Raw genomic sequence first — 26,107 nt, forward strand, 5'->3', positions numbered from 1 at the left:
GCAATAATTAATATGGTCTTTTGATCAGAGTATTTGATTTAGGGACTTTTAGTATATGGGCACAGAGACTCATAAATATTTTTAAAAAACAATACAAAAGAAGATCACAAACCTGAATGAAATCAAGCACAAAATGAGAAACTAAAAGAACAATAAAATATTTGCAGTAAGGACAGGCTCTAACTTTTTAAATTTAATTCTCCAGTGAACCAATTAATAGATGGGTAATATGAGAGAGAATTGATGTAGAAAAAGCTAAACAAGCCATAGCATTTCAAAGAGATGTGAGTATATGATGCATAAATAGGAAAGATGTGTCAGGATGTGCTGTTTTAGTTGGAAGATGATTAATGTATGAATATTTATAAATATATATATTTTGATGCCAGAGTATCTCAACTGTTTTTGATATTCCAACAATTAAACAAAATTAGGTTATTTAGTTGGCCAAAAGTAGACAATTTAAAACCCAAATTAAAAATGGCTTATATAGTAAACATGTCCTGCAGGTTGTTTGATAAATGTGTGCACTTCAAATGAACCCAGACCCAAAAACAATGGAAAGGCAAAAATTCAGTATGTTCTCTGATTAAGATCAGCACTTACCATGAATTGGTTCATCTTACTTTTATATAGTCAATTCCTGCTGATAATGGTAATAAAGTCACCATGAATATGCAATTAGCACAAACACTGAATCATTGCTCCTGGGGAAACTACAGGGTTAGGTTCCTGCAAGTCTAATTTAGTCACATTTTTGTCACCCATTCAACGCATATTTGTTTTATATGTGGTTATAATTAAAGACACCTTATCTAAAATATACTGTTGACTTATTAACATTGATGTAGTGGTTTGAAGCTATATGTTCCCCAGAAAACATGTTATTAAAGCTAATCCATTCCTGAGGGTATGAACCCATGTAAGTAGGATCTTTTGATGAGGCTACTTCAGTTAAGGTGTGACCCACCTCAATCAGGATGCATCTTAATCCTATTGCTGGAGTTCTTTATAAGAGAATGAAATTCAGCAAAGAGAGAGAAAGCCATGGAAGCAAAAAGCTGAGATCAATGAAACCCAGCCTTGTGCTTTGCCGTGTGACAGAGGAGTCAAGGATCACTGGCAGCTCATTTTAGGAAGAAAGCATCGCCTCGATGATTCCTTGATTTAGACATTTTCCTAGCCTCAAAACTGTAAGCTAATCATTTCCCATTTTTTACCCCAATCCATTTCATAGTATTTGCTTCTGCAGGCTAGGAACCGAAAACAATTGAATTTACAACCAACAGCATTCTAACGCATGCCTGAACAAACCTTATCTCACAAACTTATTTTCTCTGTAAGGACCACCCATTGCATTTAGGAGAACTAGACAGCACTTCAGCACTACACTTGGGGGCCATCTTAAAGAGCAAAATCACCAAAAAAAGTGTGGAAAATGTGGCACTAAATATACTGTGAAAAGGACACTTGTTATAGTATGAGTGCTGAAACATAATGGTAGCATACCACCTTGTTTGACCTCAGCTGAGAACATGCATGTTGGATGACTAATTTTTCACAGCTCTGCAGACGTGCATAAATGACCATGAAAGTGCTATGAGGGTTAATTTGGGCATTACAAATACATTTTAGCCAGGAGGTAAATTTTGCAAATAGGGAATCTGCAAGTAATGAGCATCGACTATGTAAGGTTTTTATTTCAAGTAAGTCCAAGCTACTGTTCATGCTAAGACTTTTCCAAAGTCCCCTCCCCACCATGATTTCAAATTCATGCATTCCTTTTGAGGTGATAATTCAGCTGTTACTATCCAATAATATTTATCAAACACCTTCATATGCGTAGCATGACGAACTCTACAGTTAAACAACTTGTTACAATTTTGTTCATTATTTGTACTTTTCAGTTATACTTAGGAGGAATTAAAAATTCCTATTCAAGATCCAACATCTCATTTATCTATTTCAATCTGAACCAGTGCCACAGAATCCACTCTTTCTATCCCTTAGTTAAAGCATGCAGTTCTTGCTGTTGCACAGCATCTCACAAGTTAATTTCATAACAATCTCCCTCCAAAAATAAAAGCACATTTGTTTCAAGGGTAATTTTTATTGATGAGAAACACTCTTAAGATACAAGAAGAGATAATTTTCTTATATGAATTTTAAACTTTTCAAACTTTCTCTTCAAAGATGAAAAGTTCTCTTTTAGGAAAGTAGTTTATCCATTATAGGGATCCCATCCTCTATCAAAAATGAAACGATGCATCATGTCAAAAGATCTCAGAGGCTGATCAAAAGGTAAAATGTGTCCTCCACCTCGAACAATTACCTTAAAGAAGAAACATAAAAGAAAACTGGAGTTTAGAGAAATGGATATTCTAAATAAAGGGGAAATTTTAATTCAAATTAGAGAATATTTAAAGTTTACACAAAATACAGAACATGTCTCATGCCTTTGGTTATGCTGATATTCTTGCTTTTGATACCTTTAATAATAGGTACTTTAAGGTAGGAAAGGTTTTAAATAGTACAGTTATATAACTTTATACCAAGTTGTGTTCCTCTTCCATGTGTATAAAACTTGCAAATTATTCCTGGTCTTTTTGTTCTTGGGAGCATGCTGGAAATAGGCCCCTGAGGAGGGAGGCCTCCCCCAGGCCCCTCTGCCTGTGGCTGGGTGGGGTATCTGCCTAATTCCACCATTCAGCCAGCCTCACACTGAGCTACAGCTTCCATCTTAGCCCTTATGAGGAATAAAGGTAATATTTTGATTCTCCAAAAAATAAAAAAACTAAAGTAAATCCTTAACACCTGTTTTCTTTTTTGAGCAGCAGAGAATCAGAGCATTCTTTCTTCCCAAGATTTTATTATGACAAAATTTTAAGTATATGGCAAATTTGAAAGAATCTTGTAGGACAAAACCCATGTACTCACCACTTAGATTCTCTTATTCACTTGTTTTTTCACACATGCACCCATCTATCCATCCCACTATCCATCCATCAATAAATCATCAAAATTTTTGACATATTTCAGAGTAAACTGAGGACATCAGTACACTGCCTCAAATGCTCTAGCTTCACCTCATTAACCAGAGTTCAACATGTCTCTATAGATACTTTTTTCTTTTGAATAAAATTAGCTATAGTAAAATTATATTATTGTATAGTAAAATGTAATAAGGTGCATAAGACTCACTGAGTGTTGACAAATGTGTACATGTCTAACCCAAGCCCCTATCTACAGCATTCTTAAGTAGTCTGTAGTCAAAGTGAGTTCAGATCCATGCTAGGTCTGATAGGGCCTGCCCATGTGCCAGATGCGCAGATAAAAAGAGGGGTGGTCTCTGCACTCGTAAACATATTGTGTTGGCAGACATCCCAAGGGAGAGAGCAAAGGAGGCCTTTCGTGGTTCGATGCCAAAAGGGAAAGGACTAACACCAAGTTTTAGGAGGCAGGTGTGGATGAGAGCAGTGTGGCCTGAGATGCTCTGTTGTGTGTGGGGAGAAAGGACAGGAGTTATTAATGGATGGAGTGAGTGAATACGTGCAATGAGGGGATCGTGCACAGTAACTTCCAGCCACTGGATCACATTCAGCAGTTAAATATCACCTTCACAAGGCTCTCATGGGAGGCTGGGTTCTTTTTACCTGTCTCAAACTGAAGAGAACTGAGGCAGAAAAAATAATCTATTCATTTACGTGTATTAAATATATTATTATATTAACCACCACCTCCCATACATCATCTTACAAACCTGGTGTGAGGTAAGTGGGATCAACATTATTAGATACATTTTGTCATGCCAATCCAGCTGTACAAGTTGTGCACTGCACAATTGCTGGGTAAGGGCACCGTTGTCATCACAGTTGAGGGGACTGAGCTATGTGGGGTCCTGGGGGAGAGTCTTGTCCAAGTCATACAACTGTAAGTGAGAGAACTGGCTAGAACTCTGGCTTTTGATACAAACACCAGCTTTCTTTCAATCAAATCATAGTGCTTACACAATAATTCCTTACACCTGAACAGACTTCTACAGCTTTTTCTCAGAACATTTTGCCTACCTCTCAACAGCCCTCTGAGGAAGGTAAGGGAGGTGGAGGTAGGTCACCATTTGCAGATGTGGTACAAATGGAAACTTCTGCTTTCGGCTACACTGCATCAGTAGTAATTTCTGCCCTGATGCAATTACGGTGGAGCCCATCTACCATTTGTGCCCAAGCCTGCATATGGAAATCCATCATATCCCACTTTTTGTCACAGATTGAAAGTAAACATGTGTGGCAAGAGATCCGTCATGTGACTCTAGAGAAAACTTTTGCTGCCCCCGCCATCTCAGGCTGATTTACTCCTGTGGATTCCCATCCAAATATCCGGCCATGGCAGGAATCTGATGAATGATTTCTGTGTAACCCCAGCTCAGCTGAGGACACTTAACTAAGTCATGTGTGTGACAAAACCCAGCTGTTACAACTGGAAATGAGTTTGGCAGCAAGGGTCCGGAAAAGCAATAAAGTGAATGCCCAAGAGATAAAGGTCATGCAGTCTTCAGTTTCTGGAGCTGCAGCTAATGAGGCACAGCATAATGCCTGGGCCCAGGATCCAGAGTGCAGGACTGTGACGTGAGACCCAGAAAGCTGTGTGATCTTGGGCAAGTAACTCAACGTTGCTGAGCCTCAGTTTCTTTAACCATACATAAGGGAAAGAAGTATTACCTCTCTTAGGGTAGCTGTCAGTTGTGTGAGGATTTAATGGAATAAGGTCTGTGGACACTGAGCACAGTGTCTGGTCTGGGATGACGCTCAATAAATAATTACCCATTAGTATTAGTCTTCCAACAATTATCCCTATTTAAAATCCAGGATGCCTGTATAAACCTAACTACTGTATTACATTCAGTGTCCCTATATTAGTGTAAAAAATCTTATGGTTCTTAAACTTGAGCATGCATAAAAATCACCTGGGTTTATTAAAACACAGATTGCTGGGCTCCACCCCCACAGCTTCCAGTTCCTAAGGTCTGGGATAGGGCTGGAGAATCTGAATTTCTAACATTTCCCAGGCAAAGCTGATGCTGCTGGTGCAGGGACTACTCTTTGAGAACCAGTGTTTAGAAAAACCTTTTTTCTATATTAGCGTTTGTGACAAACGAGCACATTCTTTATTTACGTCAAGGAGGAATACAAGTGGACATCTATTTAATACCCACGTATGACTTCACCTTGGTTTATTTCTTTCTGATCATGCACTCTTCCTCTCCTGCTATTTACACAAACACACACTCACACACACTTCCATGTCCATTATAATCAAGTGGTGAAGAAGAGCTGAAGGGGTTGGGGTGTTATATTTCTTCCTCACAGTGACCCCCTGATACCTGGTCCACTTTCTGAGCTCCCTTATGTAAGGACAAAATGACATGGTAAATGATATCATTAAGATTAGAAAGAAGCACTAATTTAGGAACAAAAGCTTTTTCACAAGCCACAAAAACCCCAGAGTGTGTTCTCAAGCACTTTCCCAATGATAGAGCATTTTCCCAATGATGACCTCAAAAATAAATTTATGAGTTCTGAAAAATAAACCACTCTGATTTTTAAAGCCAAACCACTCTCTGCTCACAAATCAAGCACATAAACCGCTCTGCAGCTTTCAGAGCTGTGTAACAAAATGTGGTAGGCCCATGATTACATATTTAAATGTGACAAGATTAATCATAAGGTTTTCCTGGATAGAAACAGTCTCATCACCAGAAACTGTAACTTTGGGTGCTTCCACACCAGAGATGAAGCCTCGGAACTCATGTGTTCCAAATGTTCCAGGAAAGTCACAAATGTGCCATGAATTTAACAAGGGTTATATAAACACTTTAAAGCTTCATTCCCTTTTATTTTTTAGAAAATTAAGTAATTCTCCCTGGAACTAGAAACACCAATGTGGCAGTAAAGGTAGCCCAGCTTAGCCTCTTTAGATGACAAAATATAAAGGGAAATTCACAGCAGGCTTCTTGACATATTTGCATCAGGGGAGATTCCCAGAGAAGACATTTGAGCTGGGTCTTGAAGGAGGAGCTCACTGGCCAGACAACGGTGGGCGGGGGTGGGCTGCACTGCAGACAGAGGAAACTGGGCGTGCAAAGTCAACAAGTCACGAACCTGCATGGCCTGGGCCATGATATGTAAGTGGTTCCATTTATGAAGGATTAGAGGGGAAAACAGAAGAGAGTTAAACAGGAAAGTAGCAGGTGGACCATGAGAAGCCCACATGTGCTGGGATGAGTTGATCTCTTTTCCTCCCAGTTGATAATCACTTCCTACGCTAGAAATCTGGGGTAGAGTACCTTAAGGATAGTTTTCCCTGAGTGTTATGGGAGAAATTCTGAGCCTTGATCTCTGCTGTTTTCTGAAAAGACTTGTCTCATTCTTTTGTTAGGAGGTGGCTGTTAACAAGCTTTGACTTGTTTCTTATTCTCATTCCCAAGTACCTTTTTTAAAAGCAGGATAGTGACATTCTCAGATTTGCAGTATCAAAAGATGACTTTATCTGGAATGAGGGGGCTGATTTAGAAGGGAGTGATACTAAGAAAGGAGGCAAATTAGGAGACTGTAGGTTCAGGTGAAGGGATGTGGGCTCATAGGAGGGTTGGTGAGAAGGGAGAAGTGGGATGTTAGGGGTAATCAATAAAATTGGTGATTAATTGCATGTACAGGTTAAATGAAAGGAGGATCCCCACCCACCAATACACACATACATAAACCCACATCTCCCGATTTCTGGCTTTTGGCATGGGTAGCTTTGTAAGGGCTGGCGCTATTAATCAGGAAAGAAAAAAAGAAAGGAGAAGCAGGTATGGGAGGTGGGCAATATAGGATATATTTATGGTTCCTGTTTCCTTCTACAAAATGGTGCAGATGCTTGTTATGATTTTTGGTTTACATGAAGCTTCTTTTACTCTTTTGATTCCATTCCACATTCACTGCATCTTACCTATTAGCATTCAGACACTTACACTAAATAACAATAAGTTGAATATGCACTCAAAAATACATTTTAAAAATGGTACTTGGGAATGAGAATAAGAAACACGTCAAAGCTTGTTAGCAGCCACCTCCTAACAAAAGAATGAGGCAAGTCCTTTCAAAAAACAGCAGAGATCAAGGCTCAGAATTTCTCCATAACACTTAGGGAAAAGTATCCTTAAGGTTCTCTACCCCAGACTTCTAGTGTAGGAAGCGATTACTGAATAGAAGAAAAAGAGAAGCATCTAGGTGCTTCTGGAGACACAAGTGTACCCCTCACAGTGGTATACATTCTTCGTCAATACTTTCCTTTAGGGCTGCCTTATTGTTCTCAAAGGGCTTCCTATATAAACCATCTTATTTAATCAGCTGCAGCAATATTTAATTTAGGATTTCTACTTCTGATATGACACAATAGCTTGTATCAAACCAGCCCTACTCCACAAGAATAATAATAAAAGCTGAATTTCACAGAAAAGGAAAGGTGTTTAAAGGTATCAAAAGCTAATGAAGGAAACCAGAACTTGGAAAAGATCATGGAGAAAAGAGAATCACAGAGATGTGAGCCCAACATTATGTGCTGCTTTTCCCTCTGGGACATTCACCAGTTTCTAAGCTTCTCTGGCCAATAATTCAAGCAAAAGGCAGCAAGTGAAAGGATGAAAAGCTAAGTAGAACTTCCAGCAGTTTTGCGGGGCTTGGGAGATTGAACAACCAACCAACCAACATTGGAGATCAGAGACTGTCAAGGAGGCACGGCACTTGTAAATCCACAGGTTTTCTGTTAGACCCAGGAAAGACAATGCCTTAGAAGTAATGGAAACCAGAAACATGTGAGCCCCTACAAAGTTGAAATCCAGAACCAATAATCCCAGTCCCTGACTGAATCAAGTCGATCTGACCCTACTCTGATTGCCCCCAGAAAAAATTACATCTTCTTTGGAAGAAGACAAAAAAATCTTTTTCCATACATTTTGTCCAACATTTAACAAAGTTTGGTAGACATGCTGAGAGACAAGGGAAAAAAAACACTAAAAACCAAGAGAAAGCGCTAACAATAGAAAGAGACCACAAGTGATCCAGATGTTGGAGTTATCAGTTATGGAGTTTTAAGTAACTGTGAACAATATTCAAGAAGATAGGGAACAAAATAGACAAGTCACCAAAGACTTAGAATATATAAAAAAAGAATCAATTGGAAACTGTAGAGATAAAAATGAAATAATGGAAATTAAGAATTAAATTAAGAATTCAATAAATGGTTTAATAGATTAGACAAGGCACAAGAATATATGAATTAGAAGATAGGTCAGCAGAAAATATGCAGACTGAAACATTTGGAGAAAAAAAGATCTGGAAAATCTATAAAAGAGAGAAACATACCTGAGACTACAAAAGATTTAACTTATGTTTAACTGGAATCCTGGATTAAGATGAGAGAGAGGGACTGGGTCAAAGGCAATAGCAAATTTAAAGAAATAATGGCTGAAAAACTTTCCAAATTGGTAAAAGTCTTTCAGCCACAGTTTTGAGAAGCTCTATGAATCCCAAACAGGATAAATATAGGGGGGAAAATCCCTTATGTACGCACATCATACCAAACTTCTGTGCAACAGAAATAGTATTGTCACACAGAAGTTGTCAGTGAGACAGAAATCATATTTTCAACACCTTCACAGAAGCAATAACATTGAAAACTGACTTATTAACAAAACAATGAAAACTGTAAGACAATGAAATGATATTTTTTAAGGTTCTGAAAGAAGACAGCTACTAACCCAGAATTCCTACAGAAATGAAAACCTCATAAAGAAATTTTCAAAGAAACAAAAACTGAAAAAGCTAATTGCCAATCTAAATACTAAATCCAAATAAAGAAGGATAATTATTCCTAGTGAAAACATGGAAATACAGCACAGAATGAAAAATAACTGAGAATATACATATGTTGGTAAATATAAATGAATATCAACCGTAGTATTGTTAAAGAGTAGAAATATGTAGACATTAAAAATAAGATGACAGTTGCACAAAAAGCAGCATAAATTAAATTAAAGTGTTGTAAGTTTCTTGCACTGTCTGGAAAATGGTGAATGTACTAATTCACAGTAGACTTTCTTAATTCAGGATGCATGTTGTAACTTTTAGATAAACACTGAAAGTATAACAAAATAATGTAATAACAAGATAATAGTGGTAAAATAAAGGGGGGCGGAGGTACCTACTGACCCCAAAAGAATAGATGGGATAAAAGGATGACAGTAAATGGAAGAGACAGTACTGGATGATATGAAAATGAGACTTCTGACAATCAGGGGATTTTCAGGGTAGAAGAAATCTTGTGATCAAGTAATATATCCCTTCTTTTCACAGAAGTACAAAATGAATACCTGAAAGGTGAATCCATTCAATCAAATCTCTTAGTCTTATCTCCTCAAATCAGTGAGATGTACTATGAGAGTTGTCTAATAAAAAAATAAATTGTGGGAATTTTTCTTTAAATCACCTCCAGACTCTGCTAACTTCAGCAAGGTTGGTATGAAGGACTAGTTGGGGTCTTCTCTTCCCTGGGTCATTTTAGTCAAAGCTCAGTGCAATGTAGCAGCAAAGGATGAAGCAGGGCAGATGAGAGCAAGACTCAGGATTCAGGCAGATCTGGGTTTGAACTTTATCTCAGTAACTCTGGCAGGGTGATCTAGCTGCCACTATTTTCTTACCCATAAGATGGAGATAAGAATCAGGTGACCAGTTGGCCCAGTTGGCCTAGGACTGAGGGGTTTCCTAGGAAATAGGACTTGCAGTGCTTATGCAGAGAAAGCCCCAGGTAGTCTGGGATAGGATGGCTGGGCACTCAAAGACTATTTAACTTTTTGTGAGGATCCAAAGAGATACACATATAAAATGTTGACAGCACTCAGCCCATAAATACGTATTAAACTTGCACCATGAATTGGTATAGGCAAAAAATAAGCACTTGGTCAGTGGTCACAAGAACTATGGCTCTCTGAATTTTTATGGTCAAAGGAATATTTTTGCCCCTGAAAGAGGGGAGAAAGAACAGAAGTTACAACACCAATAAATATATAAGTCATTGCTATTCTTTTTCAGAAAGAAAGTAATAAATTCTTCAGGATATTTCCTTTCCAGGCTTCTTTTATGTCCATGATGCAAATCCTTCCTCCCCATGGGAAAGATCCCAAATAAAGTAAGAAAACAGCTTGAATATGAGATCAAGCCACTGTCAACATGCTCTACTTAACTGTCTCCAGTGAATTCTATCCGTTCAGCCTGCCAACGCTGTGACCCATCTCATTCTTTCCTCCACCCCCTCACCCTTCACCACATGCAGTGCCAAACACCTTCTCCCCATGCAGAAATGTCAAGCAAGACCTTACTTGTTTCAGCAGAACAGCAAAAAGCAGTTCTGCCTTTTTTTTCCCTTTCAGAAACCCACTCTACAATGCAACATTTGGTGCAATTAAAAAGTAATTGAAACGTCCCTTCCTCATTCTCTCATTCCATGTTCAGTTTTATATTTGATAGTCACAAGAGGATAAAAAGCACAATCTAGCTCATTATTTGCCCTTATTCTATATCTAGCTTTCTGATCAACACCTGCAGCTTTCTTTTGGAGAAGAGAATGAAGAATGGTGGAAGAGAAGGCTGAGGTTTTAGGAGCAAATGCTCTTGGCCAGGAGTAGTGAGACGACTCAATGACTTCTGGGTAAAATAGAAACAAAAGCAAGCCAACCTGCTTAACCTTTACTTCCTGCTGGACATATTAGAAAACAACATTGCAGGATGGCTCTAGCAGTGGTGTGCTAGCGCTCTAACCCACTGGCTCAGGAGAGCCGATTGTGCAAAAAGCTGCTCATTTCCATGTTCAGTGATGTCACATTGGTAGCTTGAAAGTGGCCATGGTGACAGTATTTATGGAAATTGGCCATGGTGACAGTATTTACGGAAATTGGCCAACACCATAAACCAGCTCCCCCCACCCCCACCCCAGCCCCTCCCACCATAAGCAGCTTTGGCCCTCCTGGGGAAAGATGAAGTATACTGTAATTTTCCCTCTCTTCCAAGATAAACCAAAGAAACCTTCATCCAAATGGATAAATTATAAAGTTCAAAACTGCTCTGAAACCTTGGCTCAGGAAATCAGATAGACCAGGTTTCAAAAATTTGCAGAAAGATGAGGTCTTGTCATCGGCTTCCATTCCCGGGTTCCCCCACTTAGTTCTAGGGTATTTGGCCATAATAGAGTTCCATGACCACACCACTATATCTATGGGATTCTTCTGTTTGTATCAGAGCCCCCTAAGAAGCTCTAGAGCTGAGCTGATGAGACAACTCTACCAGAGAGGGAATCTGGATTCAACTGTATTCCTGACCCACAGCTTTAGGGGACCCTAGGGGCCTTTAAATGTCTCCAGGTTCCAGGGACATAGGACACAGAGCATGCCAAATGGCACAACATTTTCCTGCAATACCACGAGGCACACAGTTTTACTACCAAATCAAAGGCTGTGCATCAATTGGTGTCCTTAGTCCAGGTGACAATGAGGCAATACCTTAACACAACTTATTGTACATAAAAAATTATTCTGCTCAAATAAAAGCATTATTTTTTCCTCCCCAATGCTCAATGCTGTACTCTACTCCACCCCCACCCCTTTATTTGTTTATTTTTTGGCTCTGTTTAACATTCCCACGAGTAATTTTGCGAGTCTTTGGTTGCAATTCAAATTAAAACAAAAAGTTGCTGTTTAAAAAGCAAACTCCAATTCCCTCTTTGTTCCTCAAATACCATTGATTTTTAAAAACCATTCTGTGTGAATACTACTTTCAATTTTAGACTACTTTGTATTTATTCACTTTCCATTTAATGAAATGGTTCTCTGTTAAATTTTAATAGATTATTAAAACCACTCAACAGCTAAGAGAAAATTATGCATTGTTGTCTAGCTGTTATACCTCACTAAATAGATTTGCTAGCCAATTTATATTTTAAATAATACAATAAATTAGCTCCCTGAGTATTAACTAAGTGCATATTTGGGTAGCTTAATTTAGAAGTATTCTTCTTATGTTAATCAGTCCTCCCTAATGAAATAGAACCTCATGAACTAAGAAGTCTATTCTGACTCTGGGCAAATAATCAGATTAAAATTGGGAGTTGGTATTATTTATTATTTCTTTTGTTTTCAGGAAGTAAGCTGTGTTTTTTAAGAAAAGGATAAAGATGGCATCTTCCCCAGTAAATGCGTTAGCTATGGCATCTGGGAAATCTGAATTTTGAAACCAGAAGCTGCAGTCAGAGAACCGAGATGAAGCAAGTCCTCACGGTTCCTGATGGTTGGAAGGAACCAGCCTTTTCAAAAGAGGATAATCCCAGAGGGCTCCTAGAGGAAAGAAGTTTTGCAACTTTGTTTCCAAAATATAGGGAGGCTTACTTGAAAGAATGCTGGCCATTGGTACAGAAAGCCTTGAATGAACATCACATTAATGCAACCCTGGACCTGATCGAGGGTAGCATGACAGTTTATACAACAAAGAAGACTTTTGATCCATACATTATCATTAGGGCCAGAGACTTAAAACTTTTAGCAAGGAGTGTTTCATTTGAACAGGCAGTTCGAATTTTTCAGGATGATAGTGCATGTGACATTAAAATAGGTTCTTTAGTACGAAATAAAGAAAGGTTTGTAAAAAGAAGACAACGGCTTATTGGTCCCAAAGGATCTACACTGAAGGCATTGGAACTCTTAACAAACTGTTACATTATGGTTCAGGGAAACACGATTTCAGCCATTGGACCTTTTTTTTAGTGGCTTAAAAGAGGTTCAAAAAGTAGTCTTAGATACTATGAAGAATATTCATCCAATTTATAACATTAAAACCTTAATGATTAAATGAGAGTTGGCAAAAGATTTTTGAATTAAGATCACAAAGCTGGGAAAGATTTTTGCTGCAGTTCAAACACAAAAATGTGAATAAATGCAAGGAACCAAAGAAAAAAACTGTTAAAAAAGAATACACAACATTCCCACCACCACAGCCGGAAAGTCAAATTGATAAAGAATTGACTAGTGGTGAACAGTTTTTGAAGGCAAGTCAGAAAAAGTGACAGAAAATGGAAACAATAAAGGCTAAACAAGTGGAAGCTCTCAGTAAGAGACAAGAGGAAAGAAACAAGGTTTTTATTCCGCCAAAAGAAAAACCAGTTGTGAAACCTAAGAAAGGTTCTACTGAAATTAAAATTGATGTGGCTGCCATCAAGGAAAAGGTTAAGAAAGCAAAGAGTAAGAAACTGGGAGCATTTACAACCGAAGAAGTTAAGCTTAAGATGGAAGCAGATGAAAAGAAAAAGAAAAAAAACAGAAGTAACAGACCAAAAAAAGAAAAAAAAAATATCCTGAACTAGAACTTACTAAGTTATTTCCTTTTGTAAAGGATTTTGAGATATGAGAACATTAGTTGCCTTATCTGTAAGAAATAATACTCTGGTCACTTTTTTCCCTGATTGCTTTTGTTCATGAAATAGCATTCTTTTAAAATATAAATTATGGAATTCTCCAAGTGTTTTTTGAAAACTTTTATACTAGAAAGTGGTATATATGTCTTTGTATGTTGCATCCCATGTGTTCCAGGCAGGTTTTGCCTAAGCATGGTTTCAGGAGCAATTCTTTAGTTTGTTTCTGTCAAGATTTGGGGGATGAACTGCTGTTTGGCTTTTGTAACTATTCATCAAATCTAATGTCTGATGCATTGGTTAATATTTTAAATATAATCATGTCCCAGCATTTGCTTTTGAGGAAAATAAATGCTAATTTTTCAGTGCTCTCTCTAATGATAACAAGTAAACATTTAGGTGTATCCCACTTTACATCTCTTTTTATGTTTTATTCCAAGATTATATAACCTATAAGCATAAAAAGCAAATACCTTCATTAGTATTTTATCTTGAGTCTGGGGAAGGGATAAAGCAGAAAGACAGCAAGTTGCAAGGAAGTGGGAAAAATCAGATCTTTAGAGTTGAGGCAACATGTAGCAAATAATGTACAAATGTTTTTTCACTAATAATGAGGGCCACTAGTGTTACTTAGAATCACTTAAATATAACACACTCATTTTACAGATTTGAAAACTGAGGCACACAGATGCTAGATTACTTAATAAAGATTGCAGCAAAATGGCAGCCTGAAAATAACACTCATAGAAAAGTGGAACAGTTTCATCTCTTGAGTAAGGGCTTACAGCAACAGTTTTTTGTTTGTTTGTTTGTTTGTTTTTTTCTGAAATGTTTTAAAATTAGAAATACACCCAATTGTATATTTGTTATTAAAAAAGAAAAGCCAAATGTGGAAAAAAAAAAAAAAAAAGAAAGAAAGAAAAGGAAAAATAAAACCAAGAATCAATTTTTTTTTAAAGAGAGTATGTTTTAGTCACCACTGAGATGATGGAACTGCTACCACTTCCATAAATTTGTTTTCCAGAATATTTCTCACTTTTCTCCTGTGTAACACAGAAGGGAGATAGTCTTTAGCTGACATAAGCAATGCATCCTTTAGTTTGAATGGAATCGTTTTGAACTATTCATTATTTCAGCATGTCTAGTCTTATTTCTAGACACTTTGGTGTGTACAAGTGATAAGCAACCATAGTGTCTTGAGAATTGTGGTATCACACACACATGCACATACACATCCATAGGAAAAGAGTGTGAGAGTGAGGTTGTGATCAGTTTGATTTTAATTCACTGAAAATTTACTCAGTGCCAGGAACTGCACTAAAGAGTGTGCTATGGGGAGAAATGATGCATTCATCATTTCTTTCCTCAAGGAACTCTGAGTCAAGTAGGAGAGGGGCCATTCAAGAGTGTGGTAGATGCAGTAAGAGATGCATGTAGAAAGGGATGCAGAGAAGGAGGTAGTCTGAGGGAGGACCCATGAGGGCTTCCTAGAGGGGACACGGGGGCTTAGCTTTGAAGGCAAATGGGAATCGTGACATCAGGGGAATAGAAAGGGCCTTATAAAGAAAGGGAAGAGAGTCACATGTGACTTGCTGTGCAATGAAACAGCATGGAGGGTTTGGGGAACTACAAAGTGTTTTGTTTTTCAGGATTAAAATTGGGAAGGAGGGAGAGCCAGCATTTAGGATGGGGAAGTAAGAAAAAGCTGGGTTACATATCTTTACTATTCCATATAAATGAGCTTGGACTTTGTCCTGCAGGTATCAGAGTGTTAGAGGTTTTAAACAAAAGGGAAACACAATTGGACTTGCATTTTGGAAAAAGCACAGCAGGGAGGGTGGATTGAAGAGGCAAGAGACTAGGTAAGACCAGCTAATGAAGACAAAGGGGAGAAGTTAAAACAACAAATTTAAAATTCAGAGTGTTCTTGAGTAGCATCTTCTAGAGCTTGTCTTAAAATACCACTTGGCAAAAGCAATTTCATCTTCAATGAAATACTAGCAAACCAAATCCAACATCACATAAAAAGAATTATACACCATGACCAAGTGGGATTTATCCCAGGTATGCAAGGGTGGTTAAACATAAGAATACCAATTAATGTAATACACCACATTAACAGAATGAAGAAAAAAAAAAACATGGTCATCTTAATTGATGTACAAAAGGCATTTGACAATATTCAGCAAACCTTCTTGATAAAAACTCTTAGAAAACTATGACTAGAAGAAAACTTCCTCAACATGATAAAGGGAATATATGAAAAACCCACAGATAACATTACACTTAATTGTGAAAGGCTGAAAGCTTTTCCTCTAAGATCAGGAACAAGACAAAGATGCTCTCTGTCACCACTGTTATTCAACATTGTATTGGAAATTCTAGACAGAGCAGTTAGGCAAGAAAAAAGAAATAAAAGGCATCCAAGTTGGAAAGGAAGAAGTAAAACTTTCTTATTTGCAGATGACATGATCCTATGTACAGAAAATCCTGAAAAATCCACAACAAAGCTCCTTGAGCTAATAAATGAGTTCAGCAAAGTGGTGGAGTACAAGATCAACACACCAAAATCAGTAGTGTTTCTATACATTAGTAATGAACAATTAGAAGAACAAATTAAGAAAATTTCACTTACACTAGCAACTAAAAGAATAAAATATCTAGGAATAAATCTACTCAAGGCTGTAAAGGACTTGCACACAGAAAACTACAAAACATTGCTACAAGAAATCAAAGGAGACGCAAACAAATAGAAGGACATTCTGTGTTCATGGGTGAGAAGACTAAACATTGTTAAGATATCAATTCTACCCAAAGCAATTTACAAATTCAGTGCAATCCCAATCAAAATTCTAACCACCTTCTTTCTCAAAATGGAAAATTTACATGAAAGGGCAAAGGGCCCTGAATAGCCCAAGACTTTGTGAAAAAGAAGAATGAAATTGGAGGACTCACACTTCCTGATCTTAAAACTTCTGCATAACCACAGTAACCAAAACAGCGTGGTACTGGCACAAGGACAGACATATAGACCAAAGGAATTGAAATGAGAGCTCAGAAGTCAACCCTCACATTTATGGGCAGTTGATTTTTTACAAGGGGGCAAAGACCACTCAATTGGGAAAGAATAGTCTCTTCGACAAATGGTGCTGGGAAAACTGGATCTCCATATATAAAAGAATGAAAATGGACCTCTACCTCACACCAGGTACAAAAATCAACTCAAAATGGATCAAAAACCTAAATATAAGAGCCTGAACTATAAAACTGCTAGAAGAAAATGTAGGGAAACATCCTCAGGCCCTTGTGCCAGGCAATAATTTCTTAGACTTGACACCCAAAGCACAAGCAACAAAAGAAAAAAACAGGTAATAGATAAACGAGACTTCATCAGAATTAAAAACTTTTGTGCATTAAAGGACTTTATCATGAGAGTAAACTGAAGTAAAAAATGTACATAATGGAAGAAAATATTCAGAAACTACATACCCAATAAAGGTTTAATATCCAGAAAAGATAAAGAAATCCTACAATTCAACAACAAAAAGACAAAAAAAAAAAATTTTTAAATGGGCAAAAGACTTAAATAGACATTTCTCCAATGAAGATATACAAATGGCCAAAAAGCACATGCAAAGATGCTCCACATCATTGGTCATTAGGGAAACGCAAATCAAAACCAGCATGAGACACCATTTCATGCCCACTAGAAAGGCTACTATTAAGAAAATGGAAAATTGCAAGTGTTGGAGAGGATGTGGAGAAACAGGAACACTCATTCATTGTTGGTGGGAATGTGATACAGTGCAGCCACTGTGGAAGACAGTTTGGCAGTTCCTCAGAGTTAAGTATAGAATATTACCATATGACCTGTCAATCCCAATTCTAGGTATATACCCAAAAGAATTGAAAGTAAGACTCAAACAGATATTTGCACACCAATAGTAGTGTTATTCACTATTGCCAAAAGATGGAAGCAACCCAAGTGTCCATCAACCGATGAATGGATAAATAAAATGTGTCATATATACACAATGGAATATTATTCAGCTGTGCAAAGGAATGAAGTCCTGATACATGCCACAACATGGATGAACCTTGAAGGCATCATGTTGAGTGAAGCAAGCCACACACTAAAAGGACAAATATTGTATGATCTCACTGATACGGAATAATTAGAATAAGCAAACTCATAGAGTTAGAATCTAGAACATAGGTTGCCAGAGAAGGAGGTTAGGGGAGGAAATAGGGAATTAATGCTTAAATTGTACAGAATTTCTATTTGGGATGAAGGAAAATTTTGGTAACAGATGGTGGTGATGGTAGTACACTAAAGCAAGGTGTTAATAACAGGGCAGTATATGGAAACACTGTATTTTATGCATTTTTTTTTTTTTTTTTTGTAAACCCACTTCTCTAACAAAAAGCAAACAAGCAAAAATAAAGGTTTCACTTTAGAGTGTTTAGTATGGGATAGCCATCTGTTTTGTTTTCTTTTAATGTCCCCCAAACACTGTACTTTTTCCTATTTCTTTGTATAAATTCAGTGTTTTTTCTTTTAGGTAGTTCTTTGTGGTTTGTGTGCAGAGCACTAGGAAATGAATAAAATCATTCCAGCAAGAAGGGAATTATAAAGTAAATGTGAGAAATGTTAACTAAGGAACTGGGTGATTAATAGTTACCAATTACTATTCTTCCCCTTAATTTTCTGGTAAGACTCACAGTGAAGTGACTGGCTTAATAACGTCTCTGCATTCTCTTACAATATAAAAGTGATGGAAGTGGAGGCTTTGTGTGTTATCTGGAAAAGGATTCAGGTTCCTCTCCCTAGGGTCTAAGCTTGCTTGCAAATCCAGGGCATAAATTGAAATTTGCCTATTTCATTAGTTACTTCTTTTTTCTAAGCCACTGTTGGCAGGTTTAAATTAAAAAGGTGCTGAAGGAATAAATTTCTGATTTTCTTTCTCTCTCTCTCCCTCTCTCCCTCTCTCTCTCTTTAAAGCTGGATAGGTTGGTAGCCAACCAGCCCAGAATATTGAGAAAGGAAAAAGCACGTATGAAAAACAAAGCACCACCAGTACTTGGACATGACATGTCTACAGCACTCAATCACTGTGCGTGGATGCTAGAGTTTCTTCAGTTTGATGGCAGCCAGTAAAGAGAGTGGAAAAGACAGCAAGACAAAGAAAACACAACCCACAAGTATAAGAAATGGCCAAGGACATAAAACCTCCCTTCTATTTAACAGGCCTGGGTGAAGATGACTAGAGACAAGTACAAGTGAGAACGTGAGACTTCTTATACATCACCGGTGAGAATACAATCAGTTTGGAAGGCAGTTTGGCATTATTGACTGAAGGTGAAGATGCTCAAGCCCCATGAACTTATCAATTCCATCTTCGAAGCATTATTTTTTTTTCAGAAATTCATGCACACAGGCAAAAAAGACATATGTGTAAGAATGGTCCTAGTGGCACTATTTTTAACAGGAAACAAAACAAAACAAAAGCAACTCAACAAAACCCGAATGTCTAGCACGGTGGAACAGATGAACAATAGATTCATACAATGGAATATTATGCAGCAATGAAAGAAGGAGGAAGCACAATTGAACTTACCAGCATGGATGATTCTCACAAACAATGCTAAATAGCAAAAGTTTGTTACTGCAGAACGTGTACAGAATAATTCCTTTTTTTATAAAGTTAAACATGAAAGGTAAAATATTGTTTAGGGATATACATATACATATCTATATCTATATCTATCTATTTATGTATAGTAAAACTATTAATAAAAAAAGGTAAGGGGATGGGAAAAACAAAATTCCTGGCAGTGGTTTATCTCCAGGGCAATAAGGGAAGGGGGTGAGATTGGGGAAGGTAGACTTTGGTGATATTGCTTTCCTTAAACTGGGTGATAAGTTCCAGGGTGTTCATGTATCATTGTTCTTTTTTAACTCATATGTTTACTATAAATATTCTTTAATATGTATCCAATATTTAATTAATAACGTAAAAGAAAATAAAAACGCCAGGAAGATTTTCGACAGGGCTCCTTGTAGGCTTGGAGGCAACTCATGTGAGAACCAGGTACGGAGGCTGCCAAACTCACAAACCTGGATCTTTGACATTTAATGTGTTCTCTGCCTCACTTCTTTCTCCTGCCCAACACAGAGATGGTGAGGTGGGCTGTATGTCTAAAAACAGAGTGTACAGGATCTGGAGAAGTGATTGAACTGAAGCAAAGACAAAAATGGGAGGTCCCCCTCTGGGAAGCAGCTGTGAGGAGACAGAGCTGGTACCAGAATCCAAACCTTGGGACTCCAGTTGCTGCTTAAAAAAATAAATATTAGGAACAAAAATAAACACCCATGTCTCCATGCTGGACAGCAGAAGAGAAATACAAGGCTGAATATTTGGAGTTTGGGTTTTGTTAGTTTGTTTTTCAGTTTTTACTCTCCAAATCTAAGCTCCTATATTTACCGTCTTCCCTGTTTCCATGTGGAAGAAGCTCAGTATGAATGAAGACAAAGGCTGGATGCTTTATTGTCAACAGGCATGTCTCAGCTATTTTAAAACTGCAAGTTACTCAATGCTTTAGAAACACCTCATTACTCAATTTACCCACTTTTATTTACTATTATTAGGCAGTCACTTAGCAAAACGCCCAACACCTCCCCAGCCCAGCCTACCTCTTACTTCTCCCCTTCAAATCAGTTTCCTCGTTATAATGACGTTAAAAATGGATAGAACTGCAGTAGTTTCAGGCCTATCAGATAACAAATATTTAACCCATTTCATCATCTGAGCTTTTAAGACATACTATATCTTAAGGACCCTATTAGACAGAAGGAAAGTTTCTTGACTTGTGAGAAGAGGTCAATGCTAGGAGAGGTCAATAACAGTAAGAGGAACAAATATTTAAGACATGCTTACTAGGTGCCAGATAGTTTATAGGCATTATCTCAATTAATCCTAAAAATCAACCACCTTGTGGGAAGGCAGGTATTAATATTATCTCCATTTCAGAGATGAGAATACTCTTGGAGAGGTTAAGTATCTTGCCCAAGGTCACACAGCTAGTAACTGGTAGAACAGGGATCTAACCTGGCTCTAACGCAGTAGCTGCATTCTTCACCATTTACTGTAATGTCACTTGAATATGATTATAGTGGAAGTAGTTAGAATCACCAAGGTAATAAACAGGGGTGAAATTCAAGTCTACTTGATAGTTAAGCCCATAACATCTCCGTCTGAGGTCACCAAAGGTGGTGTGCGGTTTGGGTTGGGAATGATATGTAAATTATTTTTGACAGTTCAAATAGGGTAATGCATGAGTCTTTAGTCTTTTTGTGTATACTATGGCTTTCTTGTGCAGCTATGGACACCTTATCAGAATAATGTTTTTAAATGTACAATACACTTGCACATGCACCCACACATGCCTGATATAGATTACAAAGGAAGCTGATTCCATTTAAATGATCAAAAGAGTAAAAAATAAATTTGTGACATATATATATATTTCTATATTAACAACCCAGTACAAAAGCAGACAGTGGATCTGAAAACTACTGTAATCAACAAGTAATCATGAGTGTAAATGCCATTTCAAGATATCTGCAACAGTGTATGTTTTACTGCATGTTATATGCAAATATTTCTGCTTTCTATTGGCAGCAATTCAAAGGTACTGCTAATGCCACTGTGATTTGTTGCCCATGTTCATAATGGAAGGAAATGCTAAATTTCATAATTCATAATGGAAGGAAATGCTGTTTCAGTTAGAAGTTAGTGAAAATAAAGATGCGATTTTTTTTTCCTTCCAAGTTCACTGGCCCCTTGAATTCCAATTGCAGACCCTCCAGCACAGTTTAAGAACTCGTATTAAATAACATAATGATTATCTGATGTACTTTTTTGGTTTGTTGTGACATGGAATTGTATCAATCCATTATAGTATCCTTGATTAATAATAAATATTCAGAAACAAATTCAGTATGATTAGTAGCCAAAACCTTTGCTGAGAACCACCATTCTGGATAAGGCTCAACATACACCCTGCTTGATATAATTGCATCTTTGTTTGGAGAGCAACGCAGACATACTATTATCTAAGGACACTGTATACTAGGACTGCATAATTTCGGTACAGCACAAAACTGTGCTGTGGAAAGGAAGCAAATGTTTTGAATAAATAAAAGAGTTTTTCTATGAGTCTAAATTACCAACGGTCTATCAGTGTTTTGAAAGAACAAAGACCACTTGTCAACCTACAATGCATGACAGGTAATGAAGTCGAAAATTTAGCTTAAGGTTTGGCTGAGGATTTCAGAGAATCAGAGCCATACCAGTGGATACCCTTGGCTAGAAGACACTTTTCTAAATGTGATGCTTCAGATCAATGGCTGGTTTGTTAAGAGCAAAACTAAGTTCTCAAATTTCTAATTGGCCTGTAAGTAAGAAAACAGGTCTGGCTTTAGAGCACCCTTTAGGCATCAGAATGGAAGTTTATCCAAACATAAGCCACAGAGTTTCTGCAAGAGGGAGGCCACTTCAGTATCCACAGAGGGACAAAAGACATCATAGTTTAGGGAAGTGGGTCCCCAAACTGGCTGCATATTAGTGCCACAGTTTATATATTGGTGTCCAAGTCCTACCCAGACCAATAAAATCAAAAGACCTGGAGATGGGGCCTAGGAATCTATCTTTGCAAGGGTTGAGACACATTGGATTAAGGAAATGAAGATTAATGAGAGTCAAAAATCTTTGCCATTCCTCCCATCAAGAGGGATCTGACCAATAGAATGCTGTGGAAGTAAAAGCCTGGGACTTTCCAGCACAGGCCTTCAAAGGACTGGCAGCTTCTGCTTCTTCAATTTAGGAAACCAGCCGCCATGCTGTGAGGAAGTCCAGGCCCAACTACTGTGTGATTAGAGGCCACATGGAATGAGCACCAGAGAAGGAGAGGCCATCATGGAAGCTTCAGCTTTGGCCAAACTCCCAGCCAAATGCAGCTGCATGTGTGATCTCAGCCTCCCCCACATGATTCAGAAGAACCACCCAGCTGAGCCCATTCAACCCTCAAAATTGTGAGAAATAACAGATTGTTATATTGTTTTAAGCCACTAACATTTGGAGTGATTCATTATGCAGCAATAAATAACTGAAAAAGAGGCCTTTTTACAGACAGTTATTTATTATTTTTCCTGAATGATTTGTTGTTCCTATCTTAGAATCCTGATATGAATTGAAAACCAAAGCTGGGTCCATCTCTCTAATGTAGGTATAAGACTTAATTACACTGAGAGCTTAGGTGAAAACTTATGGCACACAAACAAAGAAAGGCCAATTTCCTCTGTGGCCTCAGGCAAGCCACAGTTTCTGCTGCCTTACCCTGGGGAACCTGCCGTTACATTATCTGGGTGGCCTTTGTGGTAGACATAAGAATGCACTGTCAGATCTCCCTTCAAGGAGGGACTTGCTGCCCAGCGTTGGGGAGTGCAGTCAGCAGATAGCTTCAGCTGTCTGCAATGTCAGGGTTTGCCTCAGCTGCAGAGAGTGGCCTTACCCACAGGATGCCCTTCCCGGGGCAGGCTGCCTTTTGTAACGGGGTGGGTGGGTGGCTGGGGCCTACAGAGGCCTGGCCATTTTGGCCCCAGTGGGATACTCTGATGGAGAATACTCTTCCCAACCTTCCTTGCCAGGTTAGCCAAGGCTTTGTCAGGCCTCTATCACAATTTTATTTCTTCCTTTGTCCAATCCCAATTACTTTCCCTTTCTTTCACAGGTGATGACATTTAATAAACGTCTTGCACCCCAAACTTTACCTCAATGCCTGCTCCTGGAGAACCCAACCTGTGACTTGGGGCAAGTCTTATTATGAAAATGGGTATTTGATTGCTCTTTTCAGGTTCTCTGCCCATAGTCTGATTCACATAAGTGGACAGAAGAACTTTTCTCAGGTCTGGAAGCTGAAGACAAAGAACCCTGTGAATCAAGACATTTCTCTTTGTAGAAGGCAACAAAGCTGGGGGAGATATGAAGATTCTGTTTAACAATTTTTGTGACAAAGCCAAAGCATTTTCTCCAGGGAATTAGGTACATTTGGTAGTCATTGTTTCAAATATTTTTAACAGTTACTCTCCTTCATTAAATTTTTTTTTTTTAGTTTCTCATCTCCTCTCAACTAGTCAATAGCAAAAGTCACATTTATTACTCTTTGCTTACTCTGAGCATATCAGTGCAACCAAGGACTTCCTAAAGCCTTTCTGGAACAGTCTCTAATACTTCTTAAGCTGTTTAAAAAGTCTTAAAAAAAAAAAAAAAAAGAAAGAATTATCAGCAGGAAATCCAAGAAAGGCAAGTGGCCAGCTCTCTGTCATCCCCTCTGTGGACTATCTGTGGAAATATTTAAATCCTAGACTGATGTTCCCTCACAATCAAAGGGCTATAGTTATTTTCTGCTCCATTTTTTTAGTTGTGTGTTGTCAAAGACAAAAAATAAAGTTAGCATTTGTTTTAGAAAAGCACAACCAGGAAGCTGAGGTTGCTAGTGATTTCTGTCTGCACAATATGCTTTTCTCATCTTTCTTTTTATTATGAGCACACCACCACTACCCTGCCCCACCCTTGCCACTTCCACCACTGCACACTTGCCCCAAGGGCAGACAGGTAACCTAGATCTGGGCAGTCAGAATTCTGTCCCAGCCTCACACCACTGCCCTTCACAGGTACTCCCAGGCAATATGGTACAGTGCAAAGATTAAGGTTTGGGGGGATCAAATCCCAGAAACTATTACCATCTGAAAGCTTAAGCAAAATTTTCCAGTGACGTTTCTGTTTCCTTATGTGAACATTAGCAAATACCATCTCATTGTTCATAGGGTAGCTGCTAGGATTCCAGAAAACCGTGAATAAAATATAAAAAGTTCATGACAGACCAGACACCTGAGGACTCATAAAGGCTGAATAATTGGTAGCAATCATTAGCATCAACTTTGACCTTCCCAACACCCCTAGGAAGTAACAGTTCTCGCTCAGAGTATACAGAACAAATAACCAGCCTACAGCTAGTAACTGGCAAAACTGAAATTCAAACCAGGTTTGTCTAACTCCACAGTCCACCTCCACCCATTATACCAGCCCACCTCCAATTGGCTGTGACTCCCCAAATAGTCAAGCTCTGAGGGTGGCGTGCCTTCCCTTTGTTTTCTGTGGATGTCACCTTAAACGAAGCGCTCATTCCTGTTGGAAACCTGGACACTGAGAGAAGGCCCCAACTGGCGTGTGGCAAACCACAGGGCTGAGGCTTCCATTATCCCGACTCATGTCGTGGTCCATGGGTAAATGATGGAGCAAGGCTTATACTTAAGGGGGCCTGGAGGTGCTTAATGTGGCCCCCCAAGGAAAACATGAGGGTGTCGCCAGCATGCGGTGTCTGTGTGGATGCACAGTCAGCACCATCTCTCAAGCAGGGAACTGGTCTTCACAGCTTGGACATCGCAGAGCTGATTCCCACCCACTTCTATTTCAAGAGCACAGCATCAAGCATCAAGAAGGCAGTCTCAGGAAGTAGGTGGACTCGCTTCCAAGAAAGTTCCTAAAATGACTCTCTGTTACCAGTGATTCCCCATTCATTGAAGGTCCCCTCCTCTGACCCTGAACTCATCTGATTGCTACTATTTTAAATTTCCTGAAGGCAGTTGTGGTGGTTGGGAGCTGTATGTACCCCAGAAAAGCATGTTTTTAAATCTAATCCATTCCTGTGGGTGTGAACCTATCGAAAGTAGGACCTTTTGATGAGGCTACTTCAGTTAAGGTGTGGCCCATCTTAGCGGGATGAGTCTTAATCCTATTACTGGAGTATTTTATAAGAGGAATGAAATTCAGGCACAAGAAAACAACAGAAACAAGAAGCTGAAATCAATGAAACCTGGAAGAGAAGGGAGAGCTGAGCAGGTGCCGCCATGTGCATTGCCACGTGGTAGAGGAACCGAGGATCACTGGCAGCCAGTCTACGGGAAGAAAGCATTGCCTTGATGATTTCTTGATTTGCACATTTTCCCAGCCTCAAAACTGGGAATGAATAAATTCCCGTTGCTTCACAGTGCTTGCTTTGAGCAGCCGAGGAAACTAAAACAGACAGCTTTGAAAATGTGCTTAAAACCCTTCAGTGGTTCCCCACTGCTTAAACAATGGAGCACACACCCCTTAGCCTCCCATCAAGGCAGTAGGATCCCTTTCCCGTTTCCCTCCCGGCTCTTATTCTCAAGGCTCCAGGTAACCAGACCCTGCACTCTGCCCTTTATCTCACTTACCTCCATGACTGCCCTCCCATGTTTCCTCTGCTCATTTTAGCAAATTTACAGCACATGTTCCTGTATTCATATCAGCAGTTCCCAGACAAAGGCATAACGTTTTTTAATATTGAATGCACCTGGCCTTACCACAACTAACTGCTACTGCCTTTTTAAAAACCAAGTAGTCTGTTTGTAGGAGATGGGCGTCATGGATGTGATTTTAGAGCTAACACTAGATGTGAAATCCATTATTTCTGAGGCCTCTGCTTTAGCGGTGGAAGAAATGTGTGCAGGCTCCAATTTTAACTG

The 26,107-nt window shown here is 38.6% G+C and overlaps 1 protein-coding gene and 1 pseudogene across 1 annotated transcript in view; one reads left to right on the forward strand and one right to left on the reverse strand.

Moving 5' to 3' along the window:
• Positions 1–1,752: 1,752 nt before the first annotated feature.
• The window catches only part of CPVL (carboxypeptidase vitellogenic like), a 118,584-nt gene continuing 94,229 nt past the window's right edge, over positions 1,753–26,107 (reverse strand). The window contains 1 exon segment of the mRNA XM_037836969.1: positions 1,753–2,332. Coding sequence (XP_037692897.1) covers positions 2,222–2,332 — 111 coding nt within the window. The 3' untranslated portion in view covers positions 1,753–2,221.
• On the forward strand, positions 12,265–13,398 carry LOC119534532 (annotated as a pseudogene).

Source organism: Choloepus didactylus, chromosome 5 (assembly GCF_015220235.1).
Source record: "Choloepus didactylus isolate mChoDid1 chromosome 5, mChoDid1.pri, whole genome shotgun sequence".
Classification (NCBI taxonomy): Eukaryota; Metazoa; Chordata; class Mammalia; order Pilosa; family Megalonychidae; genus Choloepus; species Choloepus didactylus.